We start from the raw sequence: 18,784 nt of genomic DNA, 5'->3' as shown, positions 1-18,784 counted from the left end.
TTTATTCACATTAGCTTGGTATATTTTTGACATTCAAATTAATTCATTTTCTCTACACATTATTTACAGTGATATTTTAAGTAAAAAAGAATATTCTCTTTGGTTTTTGCCTTTGCATAATTGATTCCTCAGTATTCTGCTTGAGTGGAGCCAACCTGACCTAAATTTTTGCATTTTAGAATTTAATACTTGGGGTATTGAATTCTAAACTTTGAAATGAAATTAGTGTAGTGTTCTGTTTTACTGAATCTAGTAATTTAATGAATATAGAAATAAGGATAGTGAGAGAACGTGTTTTTACATTTTAGGGCTGATAAGTTATTTTTCCTGAAGATTTTTTTTCTTTTAAAGATTTATTTTGGAGAGAGAACAAGGCAGAGGATGGGAAATAGGGGGAGAGGGGGAAAAGGTCTTAAGCAGACTCTGAGTGCAGAGCCTGACATGGGGCTCGATCTCATGACCCTGAGATCACAACCTGAGCCAAAACCAAGAGTCAGATGCTCAACCAGCTGTGCCAGTCAAGTGCCCCGATTTCTTAATACAGTCAATTTCTAGTCTGTCCTACTGTTATCCTTCTAGCACTACTTTTCAAGGAGGGAATAAAGTAGATGTTGGGGGAAAAAAAGTCATTGTCCATTTATGTTTATTATAGCCCTGTCCAGCTTAAGGAGCTGATGGTTCTGAGTGTCCAGTGTCAGGCCCACTAGCCCCTGTACCAGCTATACTTGGAGTAGTACATTAAGAGCCCCAGGTTGAGCAGACATCTGTGGGGAGAGGAAGAGTTATTCTAGGCATTCCATGTGATTGGAATCTCATGTTCTTTGAGTGGGTCTTGAGCAACCATCTGAACATGGAGTCATGGTATCTCTTCTAATATCTCCCTCTTTTCTCACATTTCTTGCCTTGTATCTCCCTTGGTATCATGGACATGGCAGAGCTTGGAACCCTGGATTGTATTTCTGCCTGGCTCTTGGTAGGTCTGCTAACTCTAGCACTTTCTTCTAGCTGGGTTCCTATTGTAAACTTGGTGACTTTCTTTGAAAGCACTGTGCTTTCCCTCACCAGGAAGAAATAAAAAACAATTCTAGATTCAGATAGCCTTGGGTTCCATTCTTGGCCTCACCATTTAACTTAACTTTCTGATCTTAAACATGGTATTTTCCTATCTAAATGCCAGTTTTACAATTTGTAAAATGGGCATGTAATAACCTAATATGAGTTTTGAAGATCAGATGAAATAAAGTATATAAAGGGCTTGGCACATACTATGTGCTTACTTAATATGAAGTACGATTTCTCTCTTTCCTCCTAGCTATAAATAGGGAATTTTGCTCGATGATGCTAATGCTACCCTTAGCCACCTGATCAAACACTTGGAATATGGACACCAAGCCAGGCCAGAATTCAGCTGAAGCTACCCCTTGGATACCTGGCCACCCACTCAGAGGTCCCCACATCCAGTCTCTCTAAATTCCAGGCTCCCTCAGCTCTTCTTGGCAAATCACTGTGAAGGCCCCAGTGTGCTTCACAGGTGAGGCCCCACAGCTTAGAAATCCACTTCCTTTGGCTAAGGTTTACGGGAATAACTTACAAAATTTACCGTATTACTGACATTTAACATTCATGGTTAGTTTTCACGTTTAACTTAAAGAGGGAAAAAAGATGAATCATAACCCCCATTAGTCATGTTTTTAGAAACAGTGGTCATACAGGGCTCTCCTAACTCATGGAAGTTGTTTGCAAACACACAAAGACATTTGGTGGAAAATGGAATGACTTTCTATCAGATTACTGTCTTCCGGACACTTTTAGAATGAATAGACTAATTTACATTTTAAGATAGAAGTGACCTTATTTTGGCATATTTGGGTGGTGTGACCAAGTGTGCCCCATAAGCAGAGGTGTGGCATATTTACATAGACACAGCTGCAGTGAAGCTGACAAAAGGGGGTTGCTACTGCTCTAGCCTTCTTTCATTTTTCTCTTACATTTATATTGATGTAAATATCTACTGTAAAAAATAAATAAATCAGATTTTTTTACACCTCAGATACACACAAATTTTATTTGTATATTACAACTCATTACGGCTGAAAAAGGGGGAATATGAAAACATACAAACAAAAAACCAGAAAGAAATAACTCATTGCCGAATTCAAAATTGCATAGATTTTCTTGTATGTTGTCTTCTAAAAGTTTCATAGTTTTGCATTTTACATTAAAGTCTGTGATCCATTTTGAATAAGTTTTTTAAAAGGTGGGGGGGAAAAGAAGTGAGATTTTAAATGAAGGACAAATCCTTAAAAAAAAAGGGAAAGAAAAGAAAAAAAAGGACAGATAGTCTTTTGTAGCTCTGGGGCTTCTTCATATTAGGCTGGGACCAGAACAACTGATCCCAAGCTCCTCTGTTTGATTTCCCAGCCATGACACAATGGGCTGCTTAGGCAGCCAACTCGGCTCCCTTCCTTGTTCCATGATGTGGGCTGAAGTCCAGCATAGCGAGGTTGGCTGCTTTGCAATTACTTCATTGGTGTCATAGGTGAAGTCATAATCTAGCACTTCAGATTCAACCAGTTTTGTTTTTAATTTTATTTATTTATTTGACAGAGAGAGAGGTCACAAGTAGGCAGAGAGGCAGGCAGGGGCGGGGGGAAGCAGGCTCCCTGCCAAGCAGAGAGCCCGATGCAGGGCTCGATCCATGGTCCCTGAGATCATGACCTGAGCCGAAGGCAGAGGCTTAACCCACCGAGCCACCCAGGCACCCTAAACCAGATTTTTTTTTTTAAAGATTTTATTTTATTTATTTGACAGAGAGATCACAAGTACGCAGAGAGGCAGGCAGAGAGAGGAGGAAGCAGGCTCACTGCTGAGCAGAGAGCCTGATGCGGGGCTCGATCCCAGGACCCCGAGATCATGACCTGAGCCAAAGGCAGAGGCTTTAACCCACTAAGCCATCCAGGTGCCCCTAAACCAGATTTTTTAACATGAATCTTCTACTTTATGAATTCACTTAGGAAATACATTATGGGCTTATAAAACTATGTTGTCTCAAAATGAGAAAAAGGATTGTTTTGAGTTCCGCTTTTTTATAAAGGTTAAACAAACAATAGAACTTCATTTAAGCATAAAAGTAGATAACTTTGCCTATACCATGGATCACATAATGATCTTTACAATATAGTCACATATGGAAAAACCTGATGTAAAACTGTAAAGCTGTAAAATGTGCTAGGAAACTAGACTAATAACCATAATAATATTTTAAAGGGTATTACGAGTTGCCCCATTGTTTCTCGTGTTTATTTTTTGTATATTACTGATTCATTTAAATAAATATCAGTGATTTCTTGACCCCTCTTAGGTTTTAAATACCAAACATATTATTCCACGTATTTACTTTTACAGTACTTGTGTAAATGAAATAAATGTATAAAAAGTTAAACAAGATTATGTAAGGAGTTCTGTGAACTTTGTAATCCTAAATGTTAATCTTTTCACAGATGGTTAGTTTCTAAATTATTGTCTATTAAAAGTATATGAAAAAAATTTAAATATACTCATTTGATCATTCTTCAATCTCTACAAGTAAAAATAGAGGCCAACATTATTATTTGACTTCTTTTTTTGTTTTGTTTTGTTTTTTGTTTGACTTCTTTTTATTAGCTTTCTTAATCAAGTAAGCTGTCCACCTTTAAGTAATAGAGACTGAGTTGCCTATTGTACTCCATACCTAATGGATAGTTCAAAAGGCATTTATCATAAGGGAGGCAGTCTGTTCATATAAAACTGGTATAAAAATTTGAATCAATGAGGCTATTACATTTTGGAAGGATTTTTATGCCTCTTTTCTTCGTTTGACAGTCAGCACAAGTCATGGAAGCAGCACATCTTGATCAGTTCTGGGCCCTTCCCTACCAATACCATGCCCCCGAACTTGGACAATTCATCATTCATTTTCATGTTCACATCATTCTGTGTCACATAAATTTGCTGAACTCATCTTTGAAAGTATTCTAGGAACAGTTTTTGAACTTTTTGGACTCAGAATTCTTTTACATTCTTAAAAATGAATGAAGATGTCAGAGAGCTTTGGACTGGACCAATATCTAAATATCAATATTCACCATATTAAAAATTAAGGCCAGAAATATTTAAAATAAATATTTAAAATAAATACACTCATTGGGAAAGTCCATTTCTTTCTTTTTTTTTTTTTTCCTTTAGGGTAAAAAGTCCATTTTATAGTAACATTAAATAACATTTTTAGGAAGAAATAACTGTATTTTTAAAAACAAAGTACTTAGTGTGAAGGAGGTCATTGTTTTACATTTTACATGTCTGCTGTATCCAGCCTGTGGTAGTGTGGTGTTTTGGTTGACTTATATGAAGAAAATACAGCTGCTTCATAGCTGTATTTTTTTTTTACAAACAGTGTGATTGTAAAGGATGGACTATTTGAAGAATCTTTTCAGATAATTATGGATATTCTCTTTTTAAGATTTTATGTATTTATTTGAGAGAGAGAGCATGAGTGGGGGGCGGGGGCAGAGGGAGAAGCAGACTGTCCACTGAGCAGTTAGACCTGGGGCTCGATCCCAGGAACCCGAGATCATGACCTTACGTGAGCCAAAGGCAGACACCCAACTGACTGAACCACCCAGGTGCCCTTGGATGCTCTTTGTTACTATACTAGAACTTGGTAAGTGGTGGTTTCATGAAAGTTAATTTTAAATGGACTCTGGGTCAGAAAAGTTAGTTTCAGTGTGGAATCTGAAACCATGTTATCTTTTAATTGGTAGAAAAATCCATTGGTATATTTTGCACTTACAGTGGATTTTTTTTTAAAGATTTTATTTTTATTTGACAGACAGAGATCACAAGTAGGCAGGGAGGCAGGCAGAGAGAGAGGAGGAAGCAGGCTCCCTGCCGAGCAGAGAGCCTGATGCGGGGCTCGAAGGTGAACACATCCTCACAATTTTAAGCCTTAGTTTCTCTGTAAGATAAGAATTAAAGATACTTGTGAGGGGGCACCTGGATGGCTCAGTTGGTTAAAGCCTCTGCCTTCGGCTCAGGTCATGATCCCGGGGTCCTGGGATCGAGCCCCGCATCGGGCTCTCTGCTCGGCGGGGAGCCTGCTTCCCCTTCTCTCTCTCTCTGCCTGCCTCTCTGCCTACTTGTGATCTCTGTCTGTCGAATAAATAAATAAATAAAATAAAATAAAAAAATAAATCTTAAGAAAAAAAGATTTATTTATTTATTCGACAGACAGAGATCACAAGTAGGCAGAGAGGCAGGCAGAGAGAGAGAGAAGGGGAAGCAGGCTCCCCGCCGAGCAGAGAGCCCGATGCGGGGCTCGATCCCAGGACCCCGGGATCATGACCTGAGCCGAAGGCAGAGGCTTTAACCAACTGAGCCATCCAGGTGCCCCGAATAAATAAATAAATCTTAAAAAAAAAAAATTGTGAGGATGTGTTTTGTGTGTCCTTTGCAGGAAAGAACAATGAACTGATCTGTAGACCTATTTTTAAAGAAAGGCTTGTAGCTCACCTTCAAAAGCTTGGTGAATGTGTATACATATAGGTATTTTAAGCTGAAATAAAATTCATAAACTATCATCTGTATCCCCCCCTTTTTTTAAATAGCCCACTCAGCCAGCTTTCCCAGTAGATTTATTAACCAGTAGTCACGATCACATTGAATCAGATAGTTTCTTTGCCATCCATGAGCTAGAAGCAAATTTCCTTTGGTTTCCATGACCTTAAAATATGCTCTTTCCCATCACTGCACAAGCTGACAGCTAGGTCAGCTTGTATTGGTAAAGGAGTTAGATAACCTTTTAGAACCGTAACTATTACGGTTCTGGTATTATAATGATAGACCGATGAGCCTGATGGTGTAAGCTTTTTTTAAAATTTGGTACATGAGCATTTTACTGGATTGGAAACTGCCTGGAATAAACAAGTATATGGGGGAGCTTGGAGATTTTCACAGAAATTGCATAGTAATACTTCCTGCAAGATGAGAATGATAATACATGTTCTTTGATCTATAAAAATAAGTTCACTGGTTAAAAAAGGAAACAATAAGTTCATGGGGCAATCAGATGGGTCAGAGTTGGGCAGATGGTAGCGGTTCCTTGATGTCGGCTCTGCCGTTGTTAGGTGGACTTGCTGTCATTTATAGATGCATCGTGATGTGGCACGAAGACACAGGCTGGGAAGCAAGTGACTCAGATTCTCTTCTTGGCTCACCAACCACCAGGAGTCACTGAAGACTGTGTTCTAACTTCCTGACAGTGAGCTTGCCAGAGAAGTTGTTTTTTTCCCTAGAAGTGGGGAATGAGTTCACCCTCTCCATAGTCTCTTTCCAGCCAGTCCACACAAGCAAGCTAACCGGCAAGGTGGCTTTATCTGTGACCAAACAGTTTTAAAAAAACTCATCAACCTTAGTTATTTGAGCACCACGCCATATCAACACCGCTAACCAAACACGGGAATTATTATTAAGTACCAAGAGATTCCTCCAAATTCCTGATTCTGTGATGATCATATAGTCACTGTTAATAGTGTAGCCTAGTTTTATAGGCCTGTTCTTCTTTATTTTTTTGCTTTCCAAGAATGTTTACTGAGCATCTATTATGTGTCAGACACTGTTGTAGATTTAGGGATCCAATAGTGAATAAAATGAGGAAAAAATAAGACCCTGCACTTGTAGAACTTAAAATCTAGTAGAGGCTGGATATACATATACACACACAAACACCGAAGAGGACAAAAAAGTGAGAAAGGGAAATGAGACACTGTCAGTTGGAGAGTAATGTTGAAATTCTGCAGGGTGACCACAGAAGGCATCACTAAAATCACATTTTCCATACAAAACTCCTAAAAGAGGAATATAGTCTAGAGGAGGTGGTCTCTCAGAGCATTTTTAAGTATTCTTATCCTGGGATCTGTGGGGTTTGTATGGGAGAAACATAGCATCCTAATTTGCATGAATTTTAGCATTTCTTATTGAAATGCTATTTCATGGAATTTAAGTTTCATGAAATTTAGCATTTCTTCCAAATCATGAACATAGGTGACCCCTAGAGGGATACTGGGAGAACGTGTAACTTTGTCATAGGTAGGTACAGATATTTGCATATCCCATCATACTTACCACAGATACTTTTATGTTCATCACAACATAAATTATAGTGTACTAGCTCTGCTATTAAATCTTGTTTTTTTGGTGCTGTAATAAAGGACAGAGATAAAAATTATTTTAAAAAATCTGTGTTAAAGCACCTGGGTGGCTCAGTGGGTTAAGCCTTGCCTTTGGCTCAGATCATGATCTTGGGATCCTGAGATCGAGCCCCGCATCAGGCTGTCTGTTTGGTGGGGAGACTTCTTCTCCCCCTCTCTGCCTGTCTCTCTGCCTACTTGTGATCTCTGTTGGCCAAATTAATAAAAATTAAAAATTCTTTTTGGGGCACCTGGGTGGCTCAGTGGGTTAAGTCCTCTGCCTTCTGCTCTGGTCGTGGTCCCGGGGTCCTGGGATCGAGCCCTGCGTCGGGCTCTCTGCTCAGTGGGGAGCCTGCTTCCTCCTCTCTCTCTCTGCCTGCCTCTCTACCTACTTGAGATCTCTGTCTAATAAAATTTTAAAAATCTTTAAATAAATAAATAAAAATCTTTTTAAAAAATCTGTAGAGATAGCTACATGTCAAAGGAACAGATTTCCTTATATCACTTCATATTCTAGCGTATGCATTTTAAAGCATTGAGAACGAGGCTGAGCCTTCTTGAGATTGCCCAGAGGTCAAGAGGCAAACTTTCAATTAATCCCTAGTTGAGTTTTCTTATACCTCCCGTCTGTACAGCACACTCTTCATGCGTGTTCCTGTCCTCAAGATTACTCAAATACGTCTTGAGCACATGGCGAGGGCTTTCTAGATAGTTCCATAGAATTGTGGTTGTGAAAAATCCCATCTAAGCTTCCTATATAATGCAGGCCACACACTGTAAAACTACTTATAGAATAATGTTGCCAGCCAAGCAGAAACTTGGTTTCCTAGAAAAATGGTGTCCTACTTCACAGGTCAGCTTTTACATTTCTCTGAGAGATACTCAAAGGACTTTAAAGGCAGTGTAGTTCATCTTCGGAGAAAGAACAAGATGTAGAACTCAGAATCAGCTCATTTCACTCACACCAAATTTTTAGCCACCCTCCTCATCATGGCCTTGACCAAGTGGGTCTGTCCAGATTGAGAGGTCATAAACTCGAGGCCATGATACCTGCACCTTGACCAGCCTGTGGGAAATGAGATGGGATATTTACGTTCCACTGGTTTGCCAAAGTAGCCATAAGAACAGAACCGAGACCCTGTAACTATGTGTAAAAAGAGGAGGGTGAGTACAGTTGGATGGATATTCCCGAGAATTTTGCCCTGCCACTTAAGCACACGTTTTGTGCTTTAGATCTATTTGAACATAGTCTTCCTCTCATCAAGAGTAAAAAATCAAAAGGGAAAATTCTCAGCATCTCTTGATGTTGCCAGAAACCCAAAAAAAGCATTCGCTATGTAATTTTCCCATGGGACAAGCTTTATGCTTGTGTCTAATGTGGAAGGCAGCTAATTCCGAGGCACTCAACCCTTCGGATTGTATCTTCGACTGTGCCCTTTCCTTCTGAGAAACAGATGCGCGAAAAGGGCGACAAATACTCTGAAAGTGTTGCGCTCATTCCCGTGCTTGATTCCCTCTGCAGGCTGGTCAGAGATGCTCCTTGGGATGAAGTCCCACTTGCTCACTCCCTGGTTGGTTTTGCCACTGCCTACGACTTCTTGTACAACTACTTGAGCAAGTCACAGCAGGAGAAGTTTCTTGAAGTGATTGCCAACGTCTCAGGATATATGTATGAAACGTCCTACAGGAGAGGATGGGGATTTCAGTACCTGCACAATCATCAGCCCACCAACTGCATGGCCTTGCTCACGGGAAGCCTGGTCCTGATGAATCAAGGTGCGTGTGGACACAACCGCGGGAATGCCTAAGCGCTGGTCCTAGTTGCCTTGTGCGCAGAGCGTTTTTATACCAGCCTTAGTACGCGTTCATATTTGGATCCTAACTGAGCTCGTGAGTTGAAGTAATACCAGGGCATCTCTTAGACAATAGAGAGACATCTCTTCCTCATTTCTGCTACTTATATCAGCCTGCAGGCTTTTTAAGTCAGGCCTTTGATTGCCCCAATCAATGTGACAGTGAACATAGCCATCCTGGGTAAATGGAGTTTTTAAAAGCTTAACAAGTAGTTTATTATTTGAAATGAATCTTCTTTGCACACAGATGTCTGTCATTACAACACTATTTTTTTTTTTCTCTAAGGACCTAAAACAACCAATTGGGGTCATTTAGGTCAAATTTGGAAGTGACTTTTGTGGATCATGTAACTATTTTGCTTTAATGTATTACATAATTGCTGATACTACATTGTCTCTGTTCTTGTAATTCTGACTTAATTACAAACCTATAAAAGTCTGCCCATGATTAAATTTGACTGTATTTAAGAAAAGCAGCCCTAAGATCACAGTGAATTATTGGGATATTAAACCTATACTTGGGGCTGGAAAATCTGACAGAACTCTACTTCCCCACAAGAATTAGTATGCATTTTGTAGATTATCCAGCATCAGATTTCCTCAAGTCTAGCATTCTCTCTTGTCTTATCAACCAGCCATCACTTTTTAAAAAATTATTTTTATTTTTTTTTAAAGATTTTATTTATTTATTTGTCAGAGAGAGAGAGAGAGAGAGCAAGCACAGGCAGATAGAGTAGCAGGCAGAGGCAGAGGGAGAAGTAGGCGCCCCACTGAGCAAAGACTCCAACTCGGGATTCGATCCCAGAACGCTGGGATCATGACCCGAGCCGAAGGCAGCATCTCAACCAACTGAGCCATCCAGGTGTCCCTAAAAAACTATTTTTATTAACATATAATGTATTATTTATCCCAAGGCTATAGGCCTGTAAATCATCAGCCAGCCATCACTTTTAATTAGTCTTAAAGGAAAAGAAACGAATATTAACTGAGCATGTGGCATGTGTTATTCCTTGTCCCTATTTTATTTGTCACATCAGCCATATAAGGTATCAGATTTGGACCCAGTTTTGTCCAAACTCAGAGTGCTCTCCCCTTCTATATTTTGTTGCCTCTCTTAGAATAGAGATTCAATTTATAGTGATTTAAGGCAAATTTTAAGAGAGCCAAGTTTCATCTTGGCTCTCTTTGCCCCCTATTCTCACAAGAATAAACAGGATTTAAAAGATCAAAATGTAAAATAAAAAGTAAAAGATCAAAACACAAAATATCAAATCAATAAACAAATATCAAAGTATTTATTTATTGATAAATAAATCCCAAGGCCTGTGAAAGACACCCTCATGAAATGGTGGAAAGAACCCAGAACAAGCTGGCTCTCAGCCAGGGCCTTGGGTGTCAGCCTCGTAGTCCTGTTTCTTTATATAAATGTTGAGTTCTTTAGTAGCAGGAAGAGCTTATTTCTTAATTCTTTGTGGTAGATAAGATTTCTCCAGGTACTATGCAGGCATCAAAAATACCAGTTCAGGGGGCACCTGGGTGGCTCAGTGGGTTAAGCCTCTGCCTTCGGCTCAGATCATGATCTCAGGGTCCTGGGATTGAGCCCCACACCGGGCTCTCTGCTCAGCAGGGAGCCTGCTTCTTCTTCTCTCTCTGCCTGCTTCTCTGCCTGCTTGTGATCTCTGTCTGTCAAATAAATAAATAAAATCTTAAAAAAAAAAAAAAAGAAAATACCAGTTCAGGTTGGGGTCAAAAGGTGTAGTCCTTCTCTCACAGGAGTTTCCGAGTACGTTTATTTCCTGACGACGGTTACGGGGTGCTCAGCCAGAGAGAGTTTCTAGAACTCTCACGCAGGCATTGTACACATTCATAAGACGACTGGACAGAAGAAGAGGTGAAATCCCCAGCCGGGCCCATCTCAGTTAATAACCAGGCTCGCCGTCCTGGCTCTGTTGGCAAACACACCGCCATTAGGAGTTTCCTCACAGGCTGTTTCGACAATCCCACCTTCTCCAGACTGGCCTCACAGATGCTGGCAGAGCTTAGTGCACCAGTAGTTCCCTCAGGACTCCCACAAAATCTCAGAAGGGGGAGAATCAGAATGTTCTCTCTGCTCTGCTAACTCTCTCAGGCTCAAGGATCAGGGACCACAGGATCACACATGAGCCGTTTGCAAATCAGTGGGAAGGAAGCCAGTTGTGTAACATTTTCACGAACATGCAGTAGTTACAGCAGTACCAGAGAACGAAAGAAGAGCTGTCATGAAACTCTGGTTAAATCCTGATTGAGGGTATTAAGTTTGAATTGAGGAGAGCCGTGTTTTTTATCTGAGTTTGAGAAGGTTCACAGAACTTTGAAATAGAGGTAAGTCTGGATAAGTGAAGAAATGAAGAACATTCCAGCAAGGGGTATGGATGGTGTCGAGCCCAGGGCAAAGCATCAGTAACAACATCAACTCCTGAAACCGAGTTGCACTGTATGTTAACTAAAACTGAAATGCAGTAAGAGTGTCAGTGCCTCATACTGACAGATTCAAAGTTTACAAAGGTAGACGTTGCCTCATCTCTCCTGAACAGGATTGTCTTTGGGGGGTAGAGGGGAAAGAAGGAAAAACCAGGTCATGTGATATCAGGGTGATAAGTAGCAGGCCTGATTTTTTTTTTAAGATTTTATTTATTTATTTGACAGAGATCACAAGTAGGCAGAGAGGCAGGCAGAGAGAGAGAGCGGGGAGCAGGTTCCCCGCTGAGTGGAGAGCCTGACGCGGAGCTCGATCCCAGGACCTGGAGGTCATGATCTGAGCTGAAGGCAGAGGCTTAACCCCCTGAGGCACCCAGGTGCCCCAGCAGGCCTGATTTTAGGTACCACATTGTGGAGTCTGGTTAGAGATGGAGGATACAGAGAAGAAAAAGAGGAAGATGATTAGAACTCTAAACCCTAATAATTACAGAATGGAAACTAAAAACTCTCCAGAAGACTGGCCTGGCAGGTGTAGAGCTGGACAGGAGGAGTCGGGGTACAATTCACAGTCACCCCTCCAGGTGGAGCCCAAACAGTGCTTCCCTCAGGAGATGGGAGCCAGGTCTAGAGCCTGGCACCTGGGATTTAGGCTGGGATCTGGTGGTCCCAGGGGCCCTGGAAGCCCTCACACCCAGCACACACGTGGTGGGCCGTGGTAGTGTTCAGCACTGGTGATCACACACGTCTGTGCGAGCAAAGTAATGAGATTCTGTCCACACGGGGAGGCGATGAGCTTACTTTCACCCTCACTGGTTGTATGTTTTTAAACAAAAAAACAAAACAAAGCTGAAATCTAAAGACCTAGGTTCAGATCAAAGTTCTGTTCATTTTTAGTCATGTGTCAGAGAGGTCTTGAACAAGTCAAGCTTTCTGTAATTTTGGAGCAATAATGCCTAATTGAATTGGTAAAACGATTAAGTAAGATTGTGTTCAGTGCTGTGTAAATTGCAAATGTTTTAGAAATGTGAGTTGTGATTGTTACCTAATGCTAGTTGCAAGAATTTATAGGAAGCTAGCATTTTTGAGTCAAAAGTATTTCATTAAAATTTTAAGGCCTTTAATTTTCAGTTGCAGGAGTAGAAAAATGTGATGGGTTAAAGCTCTTGAACAAAATTTTAGCTCGTTTTTGGTAGACTCGACTCCCAGTTGATATTTTTTACCATCAGAGTAAAAGACACCACTCCAGTGGTGTCTCTGACCCACTGTGCTGCCTTTTGAAATCCTGTGAAATCCTGTGGCACATAAAGGATGAGAGATCTTCCTCTAATGACAGAACAGATCGAAGACTATCTGCTTATCCTTTATAGTATTTGCAGCTTATTAAAAATCCTCTGAACTAATGGTGCAAGTTTTATTAGGTGATAAGCTTCCAAAATATTTTCCAGTAGTAGTTTTTAGAAAAATTGAATAAAAGTCTCAATACACAGACCTTTTCTTGTAGACACAAAGTTACAGGTACTTTGTAATCTTAGATGTGATGGGGTTTCAAATTGATTAAAGATTGGAAACTGAAGCTCATTTCAGGGTTTATGTTCACTTAATAAATGACTTGTATTTGAGAACTTTTTAACTTAAATCATGGACCGGACACAAGCCTGAATTAGCAGAATGTTATATTGTTGATAAGTGAGAGTTTTACAAAATGTTCTTTGTACCGAAGTCAGATAACTCAGAGGATTTTTTTGCTCATGGTTTTGTTTATGTTTCCTTATAGCCACAGTCAGTGTTTCCATGTGTTTTCATTCTGCAGGGTATCTTCAAGAAGCCTACTTATGGACCAAACAAGTTCTGACCATCATGGAGAAGTCTCTGGTCTTGCTCCGAGAGGTGACAGATGGTTCCCTCTACGAAGGTGTTGCCTACGGCAGCTACACCACTAGATCACTCTTCCAGTATATGTTTCTTGTTCAGAGGCATTTTGACATCAACCACTTTGGCCACCCGTGGCTTAAACAACACTTTGCATTTATGTACAGAACCGTCCTTCCAGGTATAGTGAGGAACCAGAATTGGGAAAGCAATTAACTATGATAGTTCTTTCCAATTATGAAAATGGGTCAGACCAGGAAAAGAAATGTGGGGTTCAAGTCATGTCGAGATGAAAGGGATTTTTTAATAAAAAAATCAAAGAAGAATGCAAGAGTTGTATCTAACCAGAACATTTGGGAAGTTACTTTGAGGATTTGTGATTTATGTACTGTAAAGCTCGGAGCATAACGGATCAAATATAATTCGTAGCCCCCACAGTACTTTTATTTTTGTAGATGTAAAACTGGGTACATCTACTAATTCCTTTTCATGAATCTTTTTAAAAAATTTTTCAAAATATTATTGTGTTTATTTTTTGCACATTTGAAATAGCTCACAAACAAATAACTTTGTATTTTTCTGATTCATCTGCAAAAATAACATTTCCTTTCCTTGAATCTTAACAAGATGTAAACATTTATGGTTACATGTTCATTTTCCTTTACATGAAATCCCAAATTGATCCTCTTGTTTTCTAGGTTTTAGTTTTTATTTCTAAACTACATAGATATTCAAAATGAAAGACTGTGCCTACATATTTGTTGGAGCTTCAATATTTTCTTTAAATAGTTTAGTGAAATGCATAATATAAAATATAAAAAAATCAAAAAATGAGTTTCTACAAAACTTCTAATTCCTTGTTGTCATGTAGCTCAGTCTTCTAAGAGAACTAGCTCTAAAAAAGATGTATATGATTTAAGAACACTTTGATTTCTAGGACAGTCTTAAAACTCTCCTTGTTTCTAAACAGGACTAAGATGTCAGAAAAAGTTTAGGAGGTAGATTTTCATCAGATGGGAATTTTTTTAACACCCAAAAAACAAATAATCCAGTTGAGAATTGGGGGAGAAGGAGTGAATAGGCATTTTTCCAAAGGAGACATCCAGATGGCTAATGGACGCATGAAAACATCAGTTGTCATCGGGGAAAAACAAAAGTCTGAGATATCACCTCATACCTGTCAGAATGGCTAAGATTAACAACACAAGAAACAATAGGTGTTGGCAAGAATATGGAGAAAAGGGAACCTTCTCACACTGTTGGTGGGAATGCAAACTGGTACAGCCACTCCAGAAGCCAGTATGAACGTTCCTCAAAAAGTTAAAAATAGAGCTACCCTACCACCCAGCAACTGCACTACTAGGTATTTACCCAAAGGACACAAAAATGCTGATTCTCAGGGGTGCGTGCATCCCGACGTTTATAGCAGCAATTTCCACAATAGCCACACTATGGAAGGAGGCCAAATGGCCATTGACTGATGAATGAATAAAGAAGATGTGGCGTGTATTAAAAAGAATGAAATCTTGCCATTTGCAATGACATGGATGGAGCTAGAGCATATTATGCTGAGTGAAATCAGCCAGTCAGAGAAAGACAAATATATATTTCATTCATATGTGGAATTTAAGAAACAAAACAAGTGAACATATGGGTAGTGGGGAAGGGAGAAAAAAGAGAGGGAGACAAGCTATAAAAGACTCAAAGACAGAGAACAAACTGAGGGTTGGTGGAGGGAAGTAGGTGGGGGCTGCTGGGCTGGATAGGGGATGAGTATGAAGGAGGCACTTGCTGTGATGACCACTGGGTGTTGTAAATAAGTGATGCACCACTGAATTCTGTTCCTGAAATCAGGACTGCACTGTAGGTGAACTAACTAGAATTTAAATAAAAATTTGAAAAGGAAAAAGAAAAAAAAAAAAAGGATGGGGAATCTTCCCCACCACCCCCCAACCAGTGAAATGTAATTATTAGATGGTGATTCTAGCCCTACACTAAAGAATCCAGTCTTTAAATCTTTTTGCTCTGGTTGTGTACACATGGCTGAATAGAATCTCCATTATTTGATTAGGTATCCAAAAAATACTGCAGAGCAAAAGAATGATAAGCTTCTTAAAGTTTAGTTGAGAATTAACTTTCAGAACCCCATTGTTTTATTGCTTATTCTTAGATATGCAGGCGAGGCCTGTTTTGTAGCTTATCTTGATAAAGGCCATGAGGCCAGGGACCTTGGAAAGGTCTCAGTGCTTTGTCATTTGATCTGAGATCTAACAGCCGGCCGCATCAGGGCTGTGAGCTGTGTCTGTGGCTGCATTCGGAACTGGAAAGGATAGGGGGAACAACTCCGCCAGGGGGATTCGTGTATTTCTGTCAATTAATCCAACAAAACATTACCGAACATCTGTGTGCCAGGCACTGTTCCAGAGAGGGGATTCAAAGAGAAATAAAATATATCTGCTTTCAGGGAATTCACAGATTAGTAGAAGATTCAGGAAATCACATTTTATCATAAGATTTACTTGGAATAGCATTTACTAAATTGGCAGAGGGAAAACATTAGCTGTAAATTATGTAAATATGGTCATGGTATCATTTTAGAAGGGATTGTGTGTTAAAAGTCAGTCTATTCTTTTTTTTTTTAATTTTATTTATTTGACAGAGAAAGATCACAAATAGGCAGAGAGGCAGGCAGAGAGAAAGAGAGAGAGGGGGGGGGAAGCAGGCTCCCCACTGAGCAGAGAGCCCAATGCGGGACTCGATCCCAGGACCCTGAGATCATGACCTGAGCCGAAGGCAGTGGCCCAACCCACTGAGCCACCCAGGCACCCAAAGTCAGTCTATTCTTAACAACCTTTCTCTCTCTCTCCCCCTCTCTCTCTCTCTCTCTCTCCCCCTTTTCTTTTCTCTTCCTCAATGGCTATTCTAGTAATGATTTTCCCTGTCTGGCTCAGAGCTGTCTCCTATTCTTGTTCACGAAAAACTGGAGTATATCCAGTCTTACCTGCTTTTGTTTTGATGACCTATTCCCGTATGATCTTTGCATTTTCTTTCTTTAACTTGTGGCGGTATATATTAGCAGGATCTTCTGTGGGAATTAGGAAGTTTTCTTCCTATATGGGGGCACCTGGGTGGCTCAGTCAGTTAAGTGTCTGCCTTTGGCTCTGGTCATGATCCCAGGGTCCTGGGATTGAGCCCCACATGGAGTTCCCTGCCCAGAATGGAGCCTGCTTCTTCCTCCCCTGTTTGCCCCCTGCTTCTGCTCTGTCTCTTGCTCTCTCCATCAAATAAATAAAATATTTAAGAAAAAGTTTCTTCCTGTAGAAATGCAGTGTCTCCCTTAAGCCTTATAACTTCCACTTTATTGGATGCCACATTGAAGCACCTTGTGTCATCATCTTGGTGTAGAATATGGGATAGTGGGTAAGACAGCTAGAGCTCAGTCCAGGTTCAGGAACTCACCGTGCTCCAGAGGAGAACCTCTGTGTCTCTGCAGACATGATGTCACATAGCATGGACAATGGAAAATGAGGAAGGTGGGCAGTATACAGAAGCATTAGGAATTGTGGCACTTCCATTTCCAGTGATAAGTTGCCACGTAGCAAATACAAACTTGCACACAAATTTGTGAAAGAGGTCAGGTCAGAGGTCTCATTAACTGGTTTGGGTCTCATTAACTGGGTCTCCTTAACGTGGATGTCATGCTTTTGGGTTTTCTTAATTTAAGGTACACAATCGATTCCAATTTGCAACCAGGATTGGAAACCATTGTTTAGGTCTTCAGTGGAGCGTGCAGTTTTAAATCTATCTTCATTCTGTCAAACTTCTCTCCCCAGGGTTTCAAAGAACTGTGGCTATTGCAGACTCCAATTACAACTGGTTTTATGGTCCAGAAAGCCAATTAGTGTTCCTGGATAAATTTGTCATGCGGAACGGCAGTGGCAACTGGCTTGCTGACCAGATCAGGAGGAACCGTGTGACCGAAGGTCCAGGGACACCATCCAAAGGGCAGCGCTGGTGTACTCTTCACACGGAATTTCTCTGGTAGGACATGTTGGGCTGCCTTTAAAAATAAATTATACCCAGGGCAAACGTGTGCTAGATTCCTGCATTTAAGAAGAACAACTACGTAAAGCACTTGGTAACCCCTCCTCCCTATGCCACTTGCTCAGCTTCCGTTCCTGTTGCAGCTTTGGAGGCTCTGCTGGAAACATATCCTTAAGTGTAGGATCTCATTACTCTTGGCAGTTTTTGGTTTTCTTGTGTTAGAGATGTCCTGGGCTTCCCCTGTTTCATAGATGGTCATGTTTCGATTTACATCATTTTTGAAATCCTATAAAGAGAAAAAGCACAAAATGTAGACTTGGTTACCCTGGCAATCACAGCAGAGAGAGAAATAAAGGTAGGAAAATGTTTTGTTATAGTAAATGGAGCATTATAATCTTCGAATAGCAAAGTTGTTACTAAATTTCCAAAACCGTTTAAAAGTGTTTGACAGTATTTGACAGTTTCACTTTGATAATAAAAGGACCATGTAATTTTTCCTGCCTTAATCTTTTAAGCCCAGAAAGAGAAGCCAGGATCTCCTTTTTAAAGTACTGCCAAGTATATTGTTGGCATCCAATAAATTAAAATAAAAATTACAGGGAACTGGTTAATCATTAATTCTTGATTTCTTTTCAAGCTATTGAAATGCGTATTCAATTCCAAAGTATGCTTCTGTTTGGTTGGCTTCTCTTCATTATTCTTTTTTAGTTTAAACAATTAAGAAGAAAAAAATATTAATAGAATTACAACCAGTTACAATTTAACCAACATTTTTTAAAACTATTGTCACAGATGGAGCAAATATATTAATATGCAACCATTTCTGACTCCTCTTAGGGGTATGAAGTAATTATTTAGTAGTAATTTCACTTATCCTAAATCAACAACCAGGATAGTTCTATAAGCTGACTATAGGAGTCAGATTAATGCTAAGTCTAACTTGGTTCAAAATCTGCCATTTATAGGAATATGCAGACTGACCAAATCAGAGAGGTATGGCCAATTAATTCATCTTGTGTCTGGAATTGTTAAATCACAATAATTAAACCAACGTTATTAGCTAGACCTAAGTAAAGATACGATCTCTGATGGCCTGAGACTCTAGAACAGCAGACGAAACAGCCAAAATCAAACACCAGTAAGGTTAAACATAGGTGATCAATTCATTTTAGAGAAAAGTATCTAAGAGCTAATAGTATAGGCCTGCCTTTCTTCCCTTGAGCAGGAAATCATCTACACCCATCAGAAATGTTCATCTCAATCATCATGTTTATGATTCCTTCAGGGGCCCTCTCTGACTCACAATACTGTGTTCTTAATAACTGTGGAAGTTTATTG

The 18,784-nt window shown here is 39.9% G+C and overlaps 1 protein-coding gene across 2 annotated transcripts in view; it reads left to right on the top strand.

Annotated features, from left to right (window-relative positions):
* DSE (dermatan sulfate epimerase) overlaps positions 1-18,784 on the top strand; it is an 83,468-nt gene that overhangs the window by 61,268 nt on the left and 3,416 nt on the right. Inside the window, exons 3-5 of one of the 2 annotated variants that reach the window (XM_044244118.1) lie at positions 8,746-8,999; positions 13,344-13,583; positions 17,236-17,443. In XM_044244118.1, coding sequence (XP_044100053.1) covers positions 8,746-8,999; positions 13,344-13,583; positions 17,236-17,443 — 702 coding nt within the window. Of the gene's footprint in view, positions 1-8,745; positions 9,000-13,343; positions 13,584-17,235; positions 17,444-18,784 lie in introns of those variants that run through there. The other variant, XM_044244127.1, reaches the window with a different exon arrangement.

The sequence above is a fragment of the Neovison vison genome, chromosome 1 (assembly GCF_020171115.1).
Source record: "Neovison vison isolate M4711 chromosome 1, ASM_NN_V1, whole genome shotgun sequence".
Taxonomy (NCBI): domain Eukaryota; kingdom Metazoa; phylum Chordata; class Mammalia; order Carnivora; family Mustelidae; genus Neogale; species Neogale vison.
Note: the sequence above shows the minus strand (reverse complement) of the source record. Positions and strands in the feature narration are given on the sequence as shown.